Source organism: Scatophagus argus, chromosome 1 (genome assembly GCF_020382885.2).
Source record: "Scatophagus argus isolate fScaArg1 chromosome 1, fScaArg1.pri, whole genome shotgun sequence".
NCBI lineage: Eukaryota > Metazoa > Chordata > Actinopteri > Scatophagidae > Scatophagus > Scatophagus argus.
The window spans coordinates 9709998-9729575 of record NC_058493.1 but is presented as its reverse complement, the minus strand read 5'-3'; the positions used below and the strand labels follow the sequence as shown (position 1 = coordinate 9729575).

Genomic DNA, 19578 nt, shown 5'->3' with positions numbered 1-19578 from the left:
GGCAAACAGACAGGCCACGGTTCATTTGAGGACTGAAGCTGCTCCCTTACATCATTCGACTGTTCATTAATACCAGCTGCTCCTATGGGTCTCCCCGCAACTAAGCCTTGCTGCATACTGCAAAATCTATCAATATCCCAGCAACACAAAAACACTGCCTATTTCAGAGCTTGGCTTAAAAACTGACCACATAGAAAATACCATCTCTGAGGTGCCTGATAATAGTGTGCATATGTTACTGACAGTCTGCATGTTTCTGGTGAGGTAGTTAAATTGGTGGTGACTATAAAAGAGGTAAGATTAACATGGATGACTTAACACAGACTCTCAGAGCCCACATAGTGCTCTGCTCAGTGTGGGTAAAGGGTTCATTTTCTCAAAATTAACCTTGTCAAACTCCTGTTCTGCCTGGGGGAGATTTGTATTACTATTGCAATTTTTCAATCAGAGATTGAGGAAAGTGTGAAATTTTAACATGCTTGTTCACTCTCTACCTCGTCTCATCTCATCGTCCTCTCACTTTGTCTGTTTTTTTTTTCCACTCTCATCATTCATTTAGAATTTTAAGCAGATTTCCCCTATTGTCATAATGGGATTCTCTACTTCCTCAGTGTGGTGTGCAGAGAGTGTACAGAAAAACGTGTTCACTATATCAACTCAAGCTCGGCACACTCCACACTCCGCTTTTCCAGCAGAAGACTTCTGCTGGGTCAAAATTAATTACAGAAGCTGTTAAGCACACACCAGCTGTTGTAAACAAATGCAAATACATTTTCATTTCAAATAAGACCCCTTGTATCGTGGAACACAAAATACTGTAAATCTTAGGCATGTTTACTAACAACTTGGGCCATCATCAAGCTGTGTTGCTATTCCTACAGAGAAATTACTCTTATTCATATACATGCAATTACTGAAAATCACGATCACCACTGTTTTTAATGAAGGGTTTTCCTCAGTTTAACTGTGAACAACAATTGCTCTTCTTGCTGTCCCTCCTTCAATATTTACTTCCTCACCCTTCAGTAACTCCGTTCTTCTTTGGCAGGCCACTCTTTTGTCAGTCTGTCCTGCTCATGGACACTTGCTTTGACTGTTTTAAGTTTGGGTAATGACAGGACATAATGACACAGCGACTAAAGGAAATAACAATCAAAGCTTGTGATTCTAAATTTAAATTTGATCCTTCCAGTATTAGCTGCGACTAAAAAATTAATCACTGTCTATGAAATGTCAATAAAATAGAAAAAAAAATGTTTCTTCAGATGTTCTTGTTTTGTCTGACCAACTGCTCCAGTTCATTATCACGAATCACAACAAAATAGGATCCAATCAACACATTTCACAAACTAGAAAAATAAAAAAAGATGCATAAACAGTTAAATTAACTAAATTAACTTAAAATATTTCTTTCTGGTGTCATTTAGGCCTTACTTCCTTATTTCTCATTTTACAATAAAGGCTTCTTTATATAAAACACCTGATTTATGAGCACCTACCAGGGTCATCATTAAGCCATAGAGGTAGGTCTGTAAATTGTTGTCATGGACTGAGTAGAACATCCTCATCCATTAATTTTACCAATTTGTCCATTAAATTGTTCAGTTATTTGCATAATTTTCTTAATTGTCTTTTGCGGTGAACAATCCTAACTCCATACTTGCGTATGTTGGTCCCTCTTAAAATGAAATATTTTATTGAAAAATATGACCAATACAGGTTCACACCATCCATGGCTGTACAATATCCTTGTGGACTGAGTCGCAGCCTGGGTAAGATACAAATCTGCCATAGAAATCAACTTCTTACATAACTGACAATTTTAAACCAGTCAATATTCAGGTCACCTAGAAGGAAGATGTCCTTGCTTTCAGCTGTCACTAGGTATGGAGTTTCACATATTCTATTGAAAGATTTCACACTAGAGCCAGGTGGCCTATAAGAATAACAAACTAGAAAAGGCTTTCATTATGGAAGGTTAATTTGCATCGCCATGTTACTATCCATAGCAACAGAACTGTATCCCTGAATACGCAATGCAACTCTGCTACTGGATACTACTCTGCTAAAACATTAACATTTTATGAGGAACAAACACTAGCAGTTCCATGATGCTGAATCTGAAGCTGCAATAATTGAAGTGAGCTAATACCAAGCCCTTCCTTCGCAAACATGATTCTACTAAAGATGTGTTTTTGTTATTTGGACTCAAAACAAACAATAACAGCTTAAAATTCTAAGCAAAATCACTTGAAGAAATACTGAACAATGACACCCTTTAACCCCGATGTCTGAGCTTGTCCACCCCCCCAGGCACCAGATTATCATACTTCAAGTTGACTTTATCGCCCTTTTCACAAGCAGCTTTTTCTCTTTCTCAGTCTTTATCTATACCGATGTTTGTGCATTTTAAATTCTTGGTAGAGGAGAGGATACTCTTATCTTTCTTAAAAATTTTAGAGAATTTTCTTGGATCACACGCTGTCCATATTTATACCATCTAGCTCTGGGTTGTTTGAGAGCATTTGTCGAAACTTGTTCTGAGTTTCACTGCAGTTCTCTTCTTCTTTGTATACAATCCCAGTTAAAATGTTGTCTTCCAATTTTCTATGTGGTCTAGATCGATGAACACCTATCTATTTTCTGCATTGAATTCATTATGTCATTTTCAAATGACTTTAGCTACTGTGCATCCCTAATAACGCAATCCAGTCTTTTGCCAGTTCCATCCATGACCTGGTGGATGAAACATCAGAAGTTTCATGCAGCTAAAGTAACATGTCCCTTGAGTGAAAGTCGAAGAAAAGGACTGATATGTGAAATGTTACACTATTAATAAATTCTTTTTGTATAGATTGCATTACTAAACATACTTTTTAGGGAGAGAGACACCACACCCGGAAGAAAATGCAAAGCTTTCTCAAACCTAGTGGGTTAGCCTGCTTGCCTGCTACCCAAAGTCCCAGATGTCATTAAATCCAAAACAGGATCTGGTCCAGGTGATGGCTCTAAATGAACTCCTGTTGATAAGCGCACTAAATCGTCAGCCCCAATTGAGGGCCATTTTGTACACAATCAGGCACCGATGATGTTTCTAATCCACATAGAATGGTCAGGTTTCTATGGTGTAATGTTACAGAAGCCCAGCACATATCATCTCATTACAGAAGACCCTGAACTGACTGCTTTGTGCAGCACATACCAATGAAGGAAGAGAATGCTGCCCAAAAATTTTTGACTCTTGTCCTTTCCTCAGACTGATTTAACCAAGACCTCACTCAGACCAAATTCGGCACTGCGGCAAAATGCCAGTCCTCCCACTCATTTTGAGAGTAGTGTGTTTAGGCTGCAGCAGTGTGGGCCGCAGGGGTTTCCGGAAATAAAAAAAAAATGCAGTGGTCCTGCAGTAAAAAGTTGAAACTGAAACTGACTGAACTTGGTTTTGCTCCCAACAAAGGGGCCAGAAACTGGGCACTATCCATGGACCAAACCATGATCTACCTTAGCTGTTTGACTCTACTTCTATCAAAAACAAAACAAACAAACAAACAAACAAACAAACAAACAAGCAAACAAACAAAAAAACAACAAAGATTGACAGAGACTTTGATGACTATGATGAAATTACTGAACCCTAAAGACCAAGCCTCTACATCCTGCACTCTGAAATCATCTCACAGGCAGATTGTTTAACTTCGGTACGTAACTGAGTGTTGCAATAAGTAGTGTTAAAGTCTATGGGAGTGCAGCAAAGACAAGGAAAAATTTTAAATGTCACTGTCACTGTTTCATTTAGCATTTGTACAGTGCATGACTATCTAAATTACTAATCCAGATGACTCAATCAATTTTTTTCAAAATAAGAGTCTCGTTTGTTGAAGAGAAATAGAGGAGAGACAAAAAAACATCAAATGTAATAAAACTATCATATCCATTTCAACAAAACCTGGAATAGAGCATCAACCCAGCACAGGTCTAAGGGTAATAGCAGCCACAGACTATTTTAACACTGCTGCCTTTCAGTCGTATTTCATTCTCACCATGTATTTAATACCTTTTCACTTCCCCAGTGGTCCCTCTGACTGGTTATCTGTGCTGTTTTGAAAGAGGCTAACCAAACTGTTAGAAAGGCCACCGTCCCTCAGCCATCCAGCCAGCCTGCCCTGCCAATCGGCCATCCTGTTTCCAGACAGCACAGTCATTTCCCAGCCCAGTGGAGCAGCACTCCCTGACCTCTGCCTCGACCTCCGCCTCTACAGCCTGAGCTCCAGTACCAGCTCCAGCCTAGAGAGCAGACTCAGGCCACCTCTACTTATTTATGAGCCATTTCACACAGTGCTGCTCCCATTAGAGACCCAGCCTTGGCCCACCTTACACGGCACTCTTCTTGCACTTAACACATAGAGTACATCAGCAGGGCCAAGGGGTGTGGACGGGGGTGGGTGGGCTGAACAGACCTATCAAAAGGGTACAGTCAAACACCCATCCCAAGATTACACCTAACAATCAGAGAAAAGCTAACATATCAATCTACTTCCTGGTTAGTAAATATTTCCTGTGGACAGCTACTAGGACACCAATCATTCCATCCAGCACAATGTTTTATTACTGTACTGCCTTTTGAAATATGTGATGAATAGTTATTTGACTCTCCTCAGGGAAACAATTACCCAACGATCTAATTTAACGATGCACAGGAACTGATGGCTTGTGCTTATTGAACTATAATTGGACATTTCATTTTGTTGGAGCTGAACTGTTACGGGAAACAGAGAGATTTAGGAGGACAAAGAAAAAAGTCTGCACAGCAGAAAATTTGACTGATGGAGTGATTTGCAAAACCATACATAAGACATGATAAGAAACTATGTATGCATGAGTAAGATTAGTCTTAGCTGGTAGCAATTCAGTGAATATTACCTTGTTTACATTACAGCAGAATAGAGGAGACAATGTTGACTGAAAGCCGTAGAAGCTACTTCTAGAGAGAGGAAGATTAAGAGCCACACCCACCTGTAATTGTGACAAAGGCGAAGCCCTCCTCGCCCAGGAGTGAGTTGATCAGTCGGCAACTGTAGGTGCTATTGGGCTCCAGCACAACTGTCAGCACGCTGGTCATAGTGAACAGTCCTTCCTCATTGGCCACCACTGAATTGGTGATATTGTCTGTCAGGTTGCGCCCGCCCCCATCCTGCCATATCACGTCAGCTTGAGGATAACCACCGTAAGCCACACAAGTCAGTGCCACCTCATCACCTGGCCGCAGATTGGACTCAGGCTCTAAAGTCACAACGGGCTTGGAGTAGGAGGCTGAAAAATGACAAGAGTACACAGGAAGAGAAGGAAAGGTGAGGATTCAGGGTGGGAGGGAAGGAAAAAGAGGAATAGTGTGGGCAAGGATGGGTGAAGATGGAAAGAGGACAAGGGAGCAGCAGGGACGTACTGACTTTAGTTAGATTCTCTGCAGTGAGAGTCACCCTGGGAACTGTTTGACATGATTCCCATTAAATTCTTAATTATATTTAGGGAGCTTAGCACAACACAGCGCTTAAGATCCCACTGACACAGACAGCATCTGTAGCACATCCTGATGCTGCATCCATACACTGCAATCTCTTTACAGAAACAGAACACTGGGCCACTCTCAGAAATGAACTACGGTTCAAGGCAGGAGACAGGTGGGCAGGCCTGGGAGAAAACTGGCAGGCTCAGAGATCTGGGACGACTCACTCTATGGCATTAAAAAGAGCCCTGGAGGAGCGTAGGTGAGGGGCGAATTGTCAGGATCGGCTGAAATAACGTTTCCTCAATCCCTTGAGCTTAAACAGGAATACAGAGGTGGTGGAGAAAGACGCTGTTGTATTCCCAGAGTCAATCATTACACAGCAAACAATGGGGAGAAGATGAAATAAGTTTGTCTGAGCTGCTTTTTGAAAAGTGGACTCTCAACACAAAGACAGATTTAGCGTGGTATACACTAACTTCTCCAGCTGTCCATTTGACTGACAGGCAGAATTCCATCGAGGGCTCCTTTCATTTTCTTCCTGCACAGCATGAAGGAAGTCTACAATGTTAACTGTAAATACTAGCTAAAAATAGAACATCTATGAAACTAACGCATAAAATGGAACCAATTTGTCACTGTTGGAGACATTGTTTTCCCTCTCCCCAGCCAGGAGGAAAAAAATGTTATTCATTAACACCGCCTAATGCACACCCACCCTTTGAGAATACAGGAATAATCTCACAACAGATATAGAAATGGGAGAAGGAAGGAAAGGCACACAGCATCATTATAAATAAATAAAAGGCTCTCAGCTGTGAAGGTGTGCGCACAGCAGAGAAGATGTTAGTGGTGTCTGATTGACCATAACAACAGCTAATAATCAAAGTCAGCAGATATTGACCATGACAGAGACCACAATCAGTGCTTATTGACCAATAACCCAGCTTAGCAGCCCTGAGGAGACAGTTTATCACCTGTTTATGTCTTGTGAGGAGAAATTATCATAAATCGCCTTCTACATAGGTAACTGTCTAATATATTTTACTGCATACTATTAATTCATATGTGAATCTAAGTGTTAAGGTCAAATCCCTTTCGACACAATCAATTCAAAACGTAATGTGAAACTAAGGTACAAGAATTGGCTAATGAAACAGCATTTATCCATTATCTAGTCAATATATTGAACCTACAGTGCAGAATGAATCCTTAAAATGTTTAATTTTCATCTGTTATTCAGACCTCTACAATCATCTTATACTCTAAGAGGATAAGCCTGTGTCTGTGTGTGCGTGCGTACGTGTGTGTGTGTGTGCGTGCATGCGAAAATAATGATTATGTTGATTTTGTTGGGTCAGGAATTATCTAAGATTGGGCTTGGTCTGTGTTACAAACTCAAGGTGTGTAGTTTTAAAGACACAGGGATTTACCACGCTGGAGAAGCCTAACAGAACATTTTTTTTTCAAGGTTACCAATACTCAGCCCCCACTGCTTAAATGTTTAAATCTGTTTATTGTGAATCTCTCAATATCATGAAAGTGGTATATTAAAATACCCCTATAGCATAAAAGGGAATTAAATTTTTTAGGGCTGAAAACAATCATTGCTATCAAGTCATCACTAAGTTATTTTTATTTATTATCCAGCTTGTCATCAATCTATAAAACAATGCTACATATGTGATGTACTATATATTGGGTGTCTAGATGGGGTTAATTTGTGGTCTCTGCTTCAGACAGAGTGTTTTTTGTGCATGTGTCTATCTAGTTTCCATGTGCGTGTTCATCTGTCTGTTTCTATGTGTCATGGACATCACAGCTTGACTCACCAGCCACCTGCAGCAGCAAGGCAGCACTGCCGTAGTCCTGCACCCTGACGAAGCAGGTATAGCTGCCTTCATCAGCCACGGCCACCCTGCTCAACAGGAGTGAAGTGTTGCCCAGGCCCAGCTGGGCGGGGAACAGGCTGGTACGGTTGGCGAAGCTCTCGGCCTGGTCCGCCAGCTGGTCGTGTCCCTCCCTGTACCCGTGCACACTGCGTTTGGTGTCTGTCAGCTGCCAGAAGACGGTCAGATCAGACAGGTTGAAGGGGGTGGCGGGGCTGAAGGAACAGTTGAGTGTGGCATCCCTGCCGTGCAGCGCCACCACTGGCTGCTCTGGTACATGTACTTCCATCACAGCTACAAGAGAGAAAGTGATGAATATGAGTGATGTCTTTTTGGGAAAAAAAAATCCCTCAGCTAAAAAAAATTATATATAAATATATATACATATATATATCATTGTGCGTTTACCTACTAAGAGAGGGGGGCTGTGTTTTAGAAAAAATGTTAAACAAACTGCCAACCTCAGGGAAACATATTAAATAAATAAAAAAATCTTTCTTGCAAACATTTCAGCTCTGCAGCCTTCACTATGTCAATCTGATATGCCAAACATTTGTCACCAAGGCAGTCTAAAATAGACAGTATTAGTAAATACTATTTGGCCCAGGTCTAGTATAAACATACAGTATTCACTGAATCACAGCATTAATTCAGTGTGCTGTGTTCAAATGTGACAGACTGACACCTACTCAAATTTGAAAGTCTTTGAAAAAAATCAGTGCAGCATTTTGAAATATATGCAGTGACTGCTTCAGAAACATCCACTTTGTTTGTGCAGCATGGTAGCACGGAGCCGGGTGAGAAGGGATGAAGGCGAGAGGGAGGAAGAGGAGGGATCTGGAGGTAAGCATTAGGACTTTGTTTGTGTTCCTATAGGCTTTCCCTCCTGGCAATGGCTCAGTGCGCTCAAACTCAGCGATGGAAGCAACAACATCTGTATAGCTTTAGCTAAATCGTTAGTTAAATCAAAAAAGAAATCTGTCGGGGTGTTGGGGGGGAAGCAAAACCCCTGGGTGTGTGTTTTGGTGGGTATGAAAACCAAATGCTTCTGCATAAAGGCTGCTGATTTTTCTGTGTATCTGTGTGTATGCATGTGTGTGTGTTCCTGTGTGCATTGTTTGTCTAGACTAGGCCAAGAGCAAAAAGTACACTGCATAATCATTCTGGATTAGCAGCCATCTTAGGCAGTCCAGAGTACATCCATAGTAGTCAGCATTCTCCATTGATCCCTGTCTGCTCTTATGCAACTCTGAGACTCTCATCAGCATCACAAGGGAGAAAAGAAGCCAGTCGGCCCCTTTGGCAATACACTCTACTTTATGCTTATCCCCTTTAATTGTTATAATCACAGTGGCATTTTAGCCTCCTCACCCCTTTTAGAGCTCTGTCTATCAAACGGCCAACATGAATGCGGAATCACTTTGCTATGAAGGAGATTTGACCGCTGCAGAGGTGCAATAATTACTTCCTCTATTAACAGCAAACAAGTCTTTCATCTGAGAGGGTTCATATATGGATGGGTGTTGCTAAGCCAAGGCAGGCCTATTTTCAATCACATTCAGACATTCCCAACAAGGTAGCCTCTTCGCATCACACCCCCAACAACCTGCTCATCTGTATGAACACTGCCACCTACTGCCCAACCTCACAAGTCTAGAAAAGTGGGACAGAAAAATGCACACATTGCTGTCCAAATACACCATGTCCATCTAAACATGCCTGCTGGGGAGAGAAAAAATTATTTTAATCATTTAACACCTGTGACTGACACTTCCTCCTCCAACATTGCATCAAATAAAAGTAAAATAAACAGAAAATATTAACTGGATAACAAAGCTGCCTGTTTTGCTACATAAGTCTACCACACCTGTGTACCTGGTTCATACCATGGCATTTTAAAGGAAAATGCTGCTCCAGAATTTTGACCTGGAGAAGATCAAAGTCTCCATACCAACCAAGTGCCAGTCACACAACAATTACAGCAGAGGGTTTTTCCCTTTACTGTGATTACAAAAGCTCTTCTGGTGATGTGGGGGTTTTCCATCACCCGATATTGTGTCCACATTCACTTGGCTGGGCTGTAGCACGGCAAACAATAGAGAGAGAGTTATCAGCACAGAGCATGGCAGGAGCATGCAGCATTGTGCTGCCATCAATAGGGATAACTGAGCAAATTTCTGGAGTGTGTATTTCTGCTGTCTTTGGAGGTGGCCCAACCTTTGCAGTAATGAATAGGTCGCTGGTGTTTTTTGTAGGAGTGGAGGGTCAGTGACAGCCCTCTCCAAGACGTGCATGTTGAAGGAGGAGGAGAGAGAGCAATTAAATCACTCCCCGAGCAGCCTGGGATGACTCACACCGCTGAGTTCATACAGGAAGGGGGAAGGGAAACAGAGAGAGGGAGGAAGAGAGAGAGGCCTGTGTGGAGCTAACACTTAAAGATAATATCTGGAAACAAGCCAAGGAAGAGGCTGTGGTGGAGCCTCACACACTAATCCCTCAACACAGACCAAAGGCATGTCAGAGAGGACAGAGAGATAGAAACTCCCTTTTCTCATTCGACATCTCTGCCTCCTCTTTCACTCACTGCTTCTTTAACCGGTGACCTACCACTTGCTCCAAAGCCCCGGGAGGACGCAGCTCTAAACTTGTGTAGGGATGCCGACCTGCGTTTGGAAAGAGAATACAAGGGAGGCTTTTTGCATTGCAATGAGGGGAGGGGATTGGACAGGAGAGGAGGGCAAGCTAGGCTGGCTGACGTCATGGAAAGCGCGCATCTGATGTCCTATTCGTCAGAGGTGAAACACCACGAGCCAAAGATCACTGTGCACTTGGCTGTTTTTGATCTGCTGCTGTTTACAACAAACAGCACGCTTTGTACGGCAGCTGACTGTTTGATCGTCTCTCCTCAGGTCTGCTCTCGACATGGGAAAAAACATGCATTCTCCGGAGAGACAAGTGTAAGTAGTAGAGGTTAAAGATTATAACACAAGCGGTTTTTGGTGAGGGGGCCGGGCTGCGCCTCGTAGCCAGGGTCGTGGTGTCTTCACAGGGGGTAAGTGGGGGATCTCGCCTCTCCCTTTTCCCTCTCGATAAAGAGATGCTCAGAAGCCCTAGAGGGCAGGCTGGGAGATGTCAGGCTGTGGGGATTTACACGCTGCACTTTGTGTTTATGGGCCTCAGCTCTGTTTGAGTGCCTGCGAGACAGAGACGGGCACTTTCACAGCCGACATGAAATAAACTCATTACAGCCTTCACGAAGCGCTGGCAAAGGGCCCTGCTTAGCAGTGAGGCACAGGGATTGCTGCAAAAGGCTGCAAGTGATCTTCACACTGCTCTCTACTCTACTTTCAAGACTACTGACCACCTCGACACTATCAACACCTCCTTTCATCATGCTTTCTTCATGTGTGCACAGCATGGGTGCTGCTGGATTTTCTTTCACCATGTTATTTGTATAGTGAGCTGATAGTAGCTAGGCACATGAGGTGAGCATGGAGGCTGAGTGTGAGACAGTGACGGCATGGGATGAGAGCAGACAGCATAGGAGGATCGCAGCTTTTATACAAAAAGTGTTTGCAGGGTGACAGCAAGGCTGTTGGTAAATAAAGATGTGATATCTCCCATCATTCTCATCCTGAAATATCCACATGCGCTTCAAAATAATGCATTGTATGTATGTGCACAAAATCAGATAACTGGACTGATTATTAGCCATCACTTGTGATTCTAATCATGCAGATGATTTTTGTGTGTACATCCTAAAGGAAAAATTCACCAAAAAATGAAAATCACTGTCATTATCTAGTGAAAAGATGCTATTTATACTCTTTCTTAAGCTGAAGTCTTCACTGTAACCCATAAAGCTTAAAGCTTAAAGCGAGCACCCCATTTGAAGTGCACAAGCTCGATACTTGATACATGCTCCTCTAGAAAACATCTTTTCAAACCAATTTGGGATCTCTGGGCTTTTGAAGACTTGGCTGATGCCAGACAAGAGTCATTTTATGTTTTGTTCTGGTTTTTGTTTTTTTGTTTTGTTTTTTTCACATTTTAAAACATTTTAAGTCCCCATCTTCTTTAATTGTTTATGAGAACCCTGCAGGGCTGTTTCGCTGTGAAGCTCCAGAAATATTTTGTGCACAAATAAACTTTACCTGATTTTCCATCGGCAAGACAGAATTTTCATTTCTGTGTGACCTTTTCTTTTAAATAAAGGAATTCACACCAGTTTTACTATACAACAAATATGAATCTGTTTTGAATGGATGATATCAAAAGCTATGGTGCATTTTAGATTTTCTGTACATTATGATATAAACTACATGCTCTGTACAGGATTATAATAGTCACTGAAGCATATTTCAAAAAGACTAGAAGTCATTATCTATTTAAAAGGCATAATTACCCAGTAACCTACAACAGGTCTTCATGGCAGACATTCTCACATATCATAGCCAGAAAAATGTAATAAATTAATAATGGCTACATGCCATTTATTTGTGCTTGATTCAGGGCACTGCTATTGGAGCATTGCTTACAGGTTCACAGGGGCTTAGTTGTGGTAAGTCAATAAATGGCTGACCTGGGCACGCAGGAGCACACTGTGTCAGGGGAACACTTGGGTGCACAGAGCCAGTGATGATATTCAAGAAACAATGCCAGTTTAGCTGCTCGTAAATAGGTCAAAAGTGAAAACACCCATCACATATTTTCTCTCAAATTCCCTTAAAGTGTGGCAAAAACACACTAACAATCCCAATAGACTCAGAGACTGTCAAGAATTTAGTAAAGTAAAAATAAATGTGGTGAGCTGGGGTCAACTATTAGCCTACCTGGCTATTGTTATGAAAATCCACTTGCTGAGATGGGAGTTGTGCATTTGTGCAACTGTGCAAAAATGTGGCTATCTGGAACACACTGAAAACTCAGACGGACAGCAGAGAAGTGCAAGACTTTTTATGGTCATTTGCTGCTTTTCCCCCCACTGTGAAAACTGGTCACAATTGGAATCCATTAACGGACATGAGCTCAAGCTTTCTACAGGCACATTTCAAACCTATGCAGGGGTTTGGGTTTGATACTCAAACCAATTTAACAGTGAGAACTTCATAAAAAAAAGTGAAACAGCAAAACTATGTCGTTCTCAGAGGCTTAAATCATTCTTTTGATCATCCTTAATTTATATCCACGGACACAAGCCCAGCTAGAACCACGGCATGCTCCAGCAGTAGTGAGTAGTATCAAACTGTTGATCATTGCAAAAATTCTATCAGTTTATCCCTTCTGGGACAAAAATGTTCTGCATCTCAAAAAACTATCATCACGCTGATGCCAGAAATGATCAGTTCTGTATGAGTGCAAGTCAGATTTTTAGATGATGGTTATTTCATCTCTGTTGTCGTTTACTGACATTAACAACTAGACCATAATCTCTTCTGCAGAAGCTGATTGATTGAAATGATTAGTAGGTATGTAATACACTGGACACTGTTAGTCTGCCATTGGGCTGTTAGAAAATTAAACAGGTAAAAAAAATACTGGTTAGCACTGATATTAATAAGCATTATCTGTTGTGTTGGTTACATATAAACTTGAAATAACATCCAGCCGTACACACACAATGTCATATGGAAACAGACACCCAAAGATGAGAGAACACATTGATATTCCACGCCTGTATGACTCCTGACAGCTCCACAGCAACACACTGTCTGAGGAATTGGACACGAGACACTACAATGAAGGCCCTGGTACAAAGCTGCTCCAGAGCACAAAGGTTCCCATTAACATCACCAGCAACAGTGTAAGTGCACTGGTGTCCAGGCACCTGTACTGTCCCTGACACACACACACACAGGCAGGCTGACTTCACTATTCAGGTAAACAATTTTGTAGCTATCTGCTGAGAGTATTTTCACTGACTTCAGATGCGGTTCATAAGTTGGTGTCCAGCACACACGAGCACACAAATTTAATATGCAAATTCAATACCAATTCAGAGCCCTTCAGATCAACACAACTTCACTCCAACCTGACTCAGATTAAAGCGGACTACAACTACACAAAGATGCGTGTCTCAAAGTCTCTCTATACATCGTAACAATGGTGACAGTTCAATAACGGTGAGCAGAGCAGAGCTACACGGTCAGTGGAGCCGTTTGTTAAACAGCGCAAGTACACGTTTAAAGCATATGTCTAAAATCATGTTGAAACATACCACATGAGAGGAAATATTCATATGATTTAACAAATAACAAAAATCAAGCAGCAGCACTGGAGGGGGAAATATTGACACAGCAAAGTAAACAGATGCAGTACTAACAGACTGCAATGACAGTATGATTGAGTCAGGCAAGAAGACAGGCAGGAGAAATACCTTTACAACAGTGCCCCCTTCTGTTGATGGACGTCAATGTAGCTCAACACATTTTCATTCTGGACATTTTGCACCACCTGAACATCAAAGGATTTCGCTCAAAGGATGTGTGAGCCCTTTCATACCGATTATTCTTATGATATATCCAATACCTGTAAAAGTCTGAGGGGAAAGCTAGCTTTTGATTTTATGCTGTCAGAAGCAGATGTAGATGTCCATTTCGAAAAAATTAACATCTGGAAAACATTAAGGGAGAGATGGGAGCATGTGCATATAAAGCATGATTTGGTTCAAAATTAGCCGTCTGAAAAGAGTTTCTTGAATCGTCTTGAGCGGTGCTTTTCAAATGGCCCCTCAGTGAAAGAGCCACAATATGGATGAGATTAAGCAAGACTTAACGCCGTCTGTGGTGTAAAGAGGTCACTTTCAACATTAAGCTCTGAGCATAAGCTCTCCTTTTCCCATTTTTTTCTCCAGGAACTCATCGCAGCTGTGAGTGCCCTCATACAGGTGCTGGCAGATGGGGAAAACATGGACTCTGACTTGCTTATTTTCAGAAATAACATAAATCTAAATGGAACTCACTATTGTTCTCTTTCCTCTTTATGTGCTCTCTTTCTCGCTGCCCATCTCTTCTCCCTCTGTGTTGCTTCCTTCATAGATGTATGCCATCTCATATCCCGTCAATAACTCGTTAATGGGCGCTGGCAGTCAGATAATAGTGCCGGCTGAAGAACAGCGGGCAGATAAGGGCAAGCTCCTGGCTTACGAGCCTGAGAGACACAGAGCTTTTGACGAGCAGGCTGCCGGGTGTGGAAGGGGAGGAGCAGGGCTGGTGGACGACGAAGCACCCCAACGTAGCAGGAGGGTCATGTGGTCAGAGCTGACTTGAGTGCAGCTAATTTCTAATGATGGCAAGCTACAGTGAGATGTACATACACTATAGCCATCATCCCAGAGGAGCCAGGAAGAGTTGAGAAGTTATTTTTCTCATCTCTGTGATGAGGCAGGTGTTTTACCTCTGCTGTCTTATAAAATTTAATTCTGGGCTCTTTCACAGGCTCATATCCTTTACTAATTCATGTTTCATGCACCAGGAGGGACGCAAGGTTAAGCAAGGGTCAGTCTGTCACCAGCTGTGTGTTGTCTTAATGACAGAGCCCCCACCCCGCTGCCACTTCACCAAGGCAACACCCTCGGGGTAGGTGTCTCCCTGTGTCAGCTGCTGCTTTGCTTCCTCAGCAAGTCAGTAGCTGTGATGCTTTCCAAGCACAGATCAGCATCCGTACGACCCATTCATCACAGCCCACTAGGCACACAGCAGACACACACATATGGCTCCAGGCTCCTCTTCCCCTCCAGAACCGCAATCTTGGCATATTAACGTATCAATTTTTTAACAATCCCACAAGGCAGCATTTTTAGGACTTGTTGAAATAGTCATGAGGTGCTTGTTGGGTAATGCACTCTGTTTCAATGAATGCACTGTGAAAAAAGAAACAGTGAGACAGAGAGAAGCCAACAGAGACTGGTCATTATGTATGCATTGCAGCGAAACCAATCTTTGTTGAGCCTGTCCTCGATTGTTTTTAAAAGGATACTTCACTGGACGCAATCAAATTAGCAAGAACATCACTGATATGGGGTAATAACCCTAAATTGAATTTCTGCACAGGCTAAAGTGTCCCCTCTCTGCAGAATCAATTGCCGTGAAGAGAAAAGGAGGACAGGAAGAGGGCATTCATAGTTAGCAGACCTTTAAAAAGTACACAAGAGATGCAGGCATGAGCGGGCTATTTTCACACTCGGGGGGGCCCTGCCATAACGTGCGCCTGCCGACTACCACTATAGATGTAATCTATCCAATTATGTTAATTAATCCAAATTACCTTATAGCTCCCATCACTGAGTACAATCAGGTCGGCTTTCCATTTCTGCATTTGTGTGAGTGCAATTTGCTTTCATTGTTTGGGTGCGAAGAGCTGCACAAGGCAAGATCTGGCAGCCAAGCGGCTGTGCTAACTGAACACAGAGTATGACAACAACAAGCAATTAGCTAGACAGCCTCCTGTTAGCTCTGCCACTGGCTGACACTGCTGTGTGCTGTGCTGGAGTGAGCCCAGGATGTTACTGTGTGCCTCTGTCATTACTAAACATATACACTGACATTTCATGCACGTTGCTCTAAGTTAGAATAAGAGTGATAAAAATAAACCTAAACTATTAAGCAACTAGTAAGGTCAAAGGTCAAAGGCAGACTGTGCAGGTGCAGCAAATCTTCCCTCACTTCTGATCCCCTCTACAGGGTATTTAAGCACAAAAACAACAGCCCCTCACAGACAAGCCTCTTCACGGTGCCAGTGACACAACAGCTGTGCAGTTCTGTATGAGTAACATCAGGGAGAGGATTCACAGAGAATGATCCATCAACTGACTACTGAGTCAGGATACAGCTGGGAACTACAGAGGCAATGTTACTGCAAGGGGATGACAATGCTGTCATGTGCTGTCCTTGTGTTTTTCTTCCTCAAATACTGTTCTCATGATAGGAAAGTGCGTTGGCAGGGACCACAAAGTGTAATCGCGTCTACTGATATGGGCACTTGCTGGCGTTATCGAGCAATGACACGGCTGAATACAAGGGAGATTACAGCCAGTAATCCCAGCGAGGGACCTGGAGACCTAGGAGACCCTGAATCATATAAACACCAACATGCACACCAATACCCACATGCACAGCTGCTCATATAATTACACAAGCCTGGAGGGTTTCTGTTTGTGTGGCCAATAGAAGCAAAACATGGCTCTTTATACATCAAAGGCAACCTGAACTGACCTTTAATTAGTCACTCAGATAATTACTGTTGTCCTATACGGGTAGAAAATAGAAAGAGCGCGCATTAATTTGTCAGCCCACAATGTTATCAAGTACATGCCACTGCACTCAATATCTTAATGAACACATAATACAAAATAAAGAATGAGTCTATCTGTGTTGTTCTGAAATGCACCTGAAACCCTCTTTGAAGCTCTCGGAACAACTGAAGTTCTAATAATACTGCACTAAATCCAATAAGCTCCACGAAGCATGCAGTGTTTTTGTATCACCACACACTGTTACATGTGCACAGTCCAGCATCAAACTAGACTCCAACTAATTTACTTAGTGCTCCAGTTAGCAGAGAGAAACAGAATCATTGTGTGTGCTACAATAGCCCATTACCCGTGAGTTAAAGAGCTCCATCAGCTCTCGACATCTCTTCCTCCTCCTCCTCCTCCTCCTCCTCCTCCTCCTCCTCCTCCTCCTCTTCCCTCCAGGTGAGAGGAGAGAGTTAGGCAGTGGATGCCACACAGGCAGTAATGAGCAGGCCGCAGGCCCATTTGTGCCGGGAGAGAATAGCTCCCTAATGAACCACTGAAGACACTTAGGTCCACTGGGACAAGATTGAAATGTGCCACTGATGGCCAATTGGAGGTTGTGTGTGCTCAAATGGAGAGCAGAAAAGGCGAAAAATAGCTCTTCTTAAATGATGGTGTTTTGGACATTAAAAGTAATTTGTGAACTTTGTAGGTTCACCAAAGTGTGCTGAGCCCATTTCTGGCACACGAAGGAACCTTTCAGAGCTGGCTTTCACCCTGTTCTCCCGGCAGCACATAAAGCAATATCATCCACTATGAGATTTTAATTTACATTATGTGTCAGCCACACGCACACTGGGAAAATGGTGGTGTTCAAATATATACACTGCCGAGCCCCCTTCTGACATACTCAATTTCCTTCTTTTATTTACCAAGTCAGGAGACACGCCTGCACATGCTATTTGTCTCTTTTTTTTTGATGACACTAGTTTTTCTTGGAGCATTTCTACTGAAGTAAAACTTTTGAGTTTGTGAATTATGAATCATCAGTTGCAACACCAACCACAGCCTTCCTTCCCCTTGTTATAAGGATGACTTCCACATCACACTCCCTGATTCACAGCAGACTTCATTGGGGGCCTCACCCTAGCCCCAAGCTTTACTCCTCACCTGTCTGGAAAAGGTCAAAGCTCTTCTGTTTTACAAGCTAAATAATAAAAGGAATATAAAAAGCACACTCCCATATCATAGAGCTGTAATCCTGTAAAAACTCAAGTTACAGGAATTATTGTAAAAAATTGTCTTTTTACTCCCTGAGGCAGGACGTCAGTATAAATAACAAAATGCTCTTTGTCGACTCCTCTGGATGGATGAGAGTTTAAACAGGGAGGGTTTATAACTTCCCAGCTATTGGCACATTACTTTTTGGGAGTAGCCTCATTTGGATTGTTGTTTTGCCCAGTGAAGCCTTTGAAGGGGGAAGACTAATAGGCCCTTCTGGGTGTATTGTTTAAAAGAAAGTGGCATTTCCCACTGCGGTGACTCAGTTCTAATGGCAGGGCACAGGCAGGGGCGACACCTACCCATAGCTTGGATGGCCAGGATTGCAAGCAGCAGGAGGGGCAGCATGGTCTTCCAAAGTGGATTAGAACTGCAGGTCAACTTCTTTAGACACAGCGCTGCAAGGAAACAAACACAAGACATCTGAGCAGGGGGGAGACCGTAATAACATGGAACACAATAGTACAGCAAAATAAGAAGATGTGTGGATAGAAGTTTGATTGTGAAGTGGCAGAAACACAAAGGGAGATTTGTTTTAACTTGCTTGGTTTCTCAGGAGGGTGGAGGTGGAAACAATGAGACAATCCAACATATTTCATGAAGTAAATGCTATGTGACATTTCAGAGTCATTTAACGTGACATACAAACTTAAAATACTTCTGAAGGTGACTGCTGAAGTCTTTTCTCTGGCCTGCTCGAGGCTTTTCTCTTTCAGAGGGAGTGGAGCTGTGATGACAAATGGGGACTTCCAAAGTGAACAGGAAACAGCCAAGTCATTCTCCCAGCTTTCCAGAGGGAAAACACGACTTTAGGAGTGGGCAGAGACAGACAAAACCATCCAGTTTTGTCTGTCTCCTGTCTACATTCATTCTACCATGCATGGGATATTTAAGAGATACGTATCTGCATTTGTTGAGCTAAAAACTACTGCATGGTACTGTGGTAAAAACTGGAGGTATTTTTTTCATTGAAAACAAACAGTGACTGCTGAGTTTTCTATTATAAAAAACATATTTGGTTTTTTGAATATTAATTAAATTAGATATTTCTATTTAACGTAAGAGCAGTAAACCCAAAAAAGACAAGGACAAAATCCCCAGAGAAAAACAGAGCAATATCATATATGCAGTCCAGTGCAGTGAAGAATGCTCTGATCTTTACATTGGTGAAACAAAACAACCACTCCACAGAAGAATGGCACAACACAGGAGAGCCACCTCCACAGGACAAGACTCAGCAGTCCACTTACACCTCAAGGAAAAAGGACATTCCTTTGATGACAACAATGTCCATATTCTTGACAGAGAGGACATGTCAAGTTGGAAAAACCTTCACTCAACAGAGGTGATGGACTTAGACATCACCTCTCTTGCACTTACAATGCTGTCCTCCCATCCATACCTAGGAAGTTTCACCCCAAGTCACACAAAAGCCATAACGATTAACCGGTCATACCCGAACTCATTAACATTCTCACAGCCATTAGCCAGTCATTAGAACCAGATAGCCAGTCCTTAGACACAGGGGGCCAATCACTGTCCGTCCAACTAGTACATAGACTAATCTGCAGGACTATCAGATCCTTTGTTTTAGGTAGTTTCACTTAGTCACTCCCACCGAGGAGTATATATTGGTTCCTCACCAGTCAGTTTTCAGAACTGATGAAGCT

At 42.4% G+C, this 19578-nt stretch overlaps 1 protein-coding gene across 1 annotated transcript in view; it reads right to left on the bottom strand.

The window, feature by feature from the left end:
• Positions 1 to 19578, bottom strand: part of cd276 (CD276 molecule) — a 61708-nt gene that overhangs the window by 37601 nt on the left and 4529 nt on the right. The window contains exons 2-4 of the mRNA XM_046375595.1: positions 18211 to 18306; positions 7336 to 7686; positions 5014 to 5310 (exon numbers count right to left, since the gene is read on the bottom strand). Of these exons, the coding sequence (XP_046231551.1) occupies positions 5014 to 5310; positions 7336 to 7686; positions 18211 to 18256 (694 nt within the window). The 5' untranslated portion in view covers positions 18257 to 18306. The remainder of the gene's footprint in view (positions 1 to 5013; positions 5311 to 7335; positions 7687 to 18210; positions 18307 to 19578) is intronic.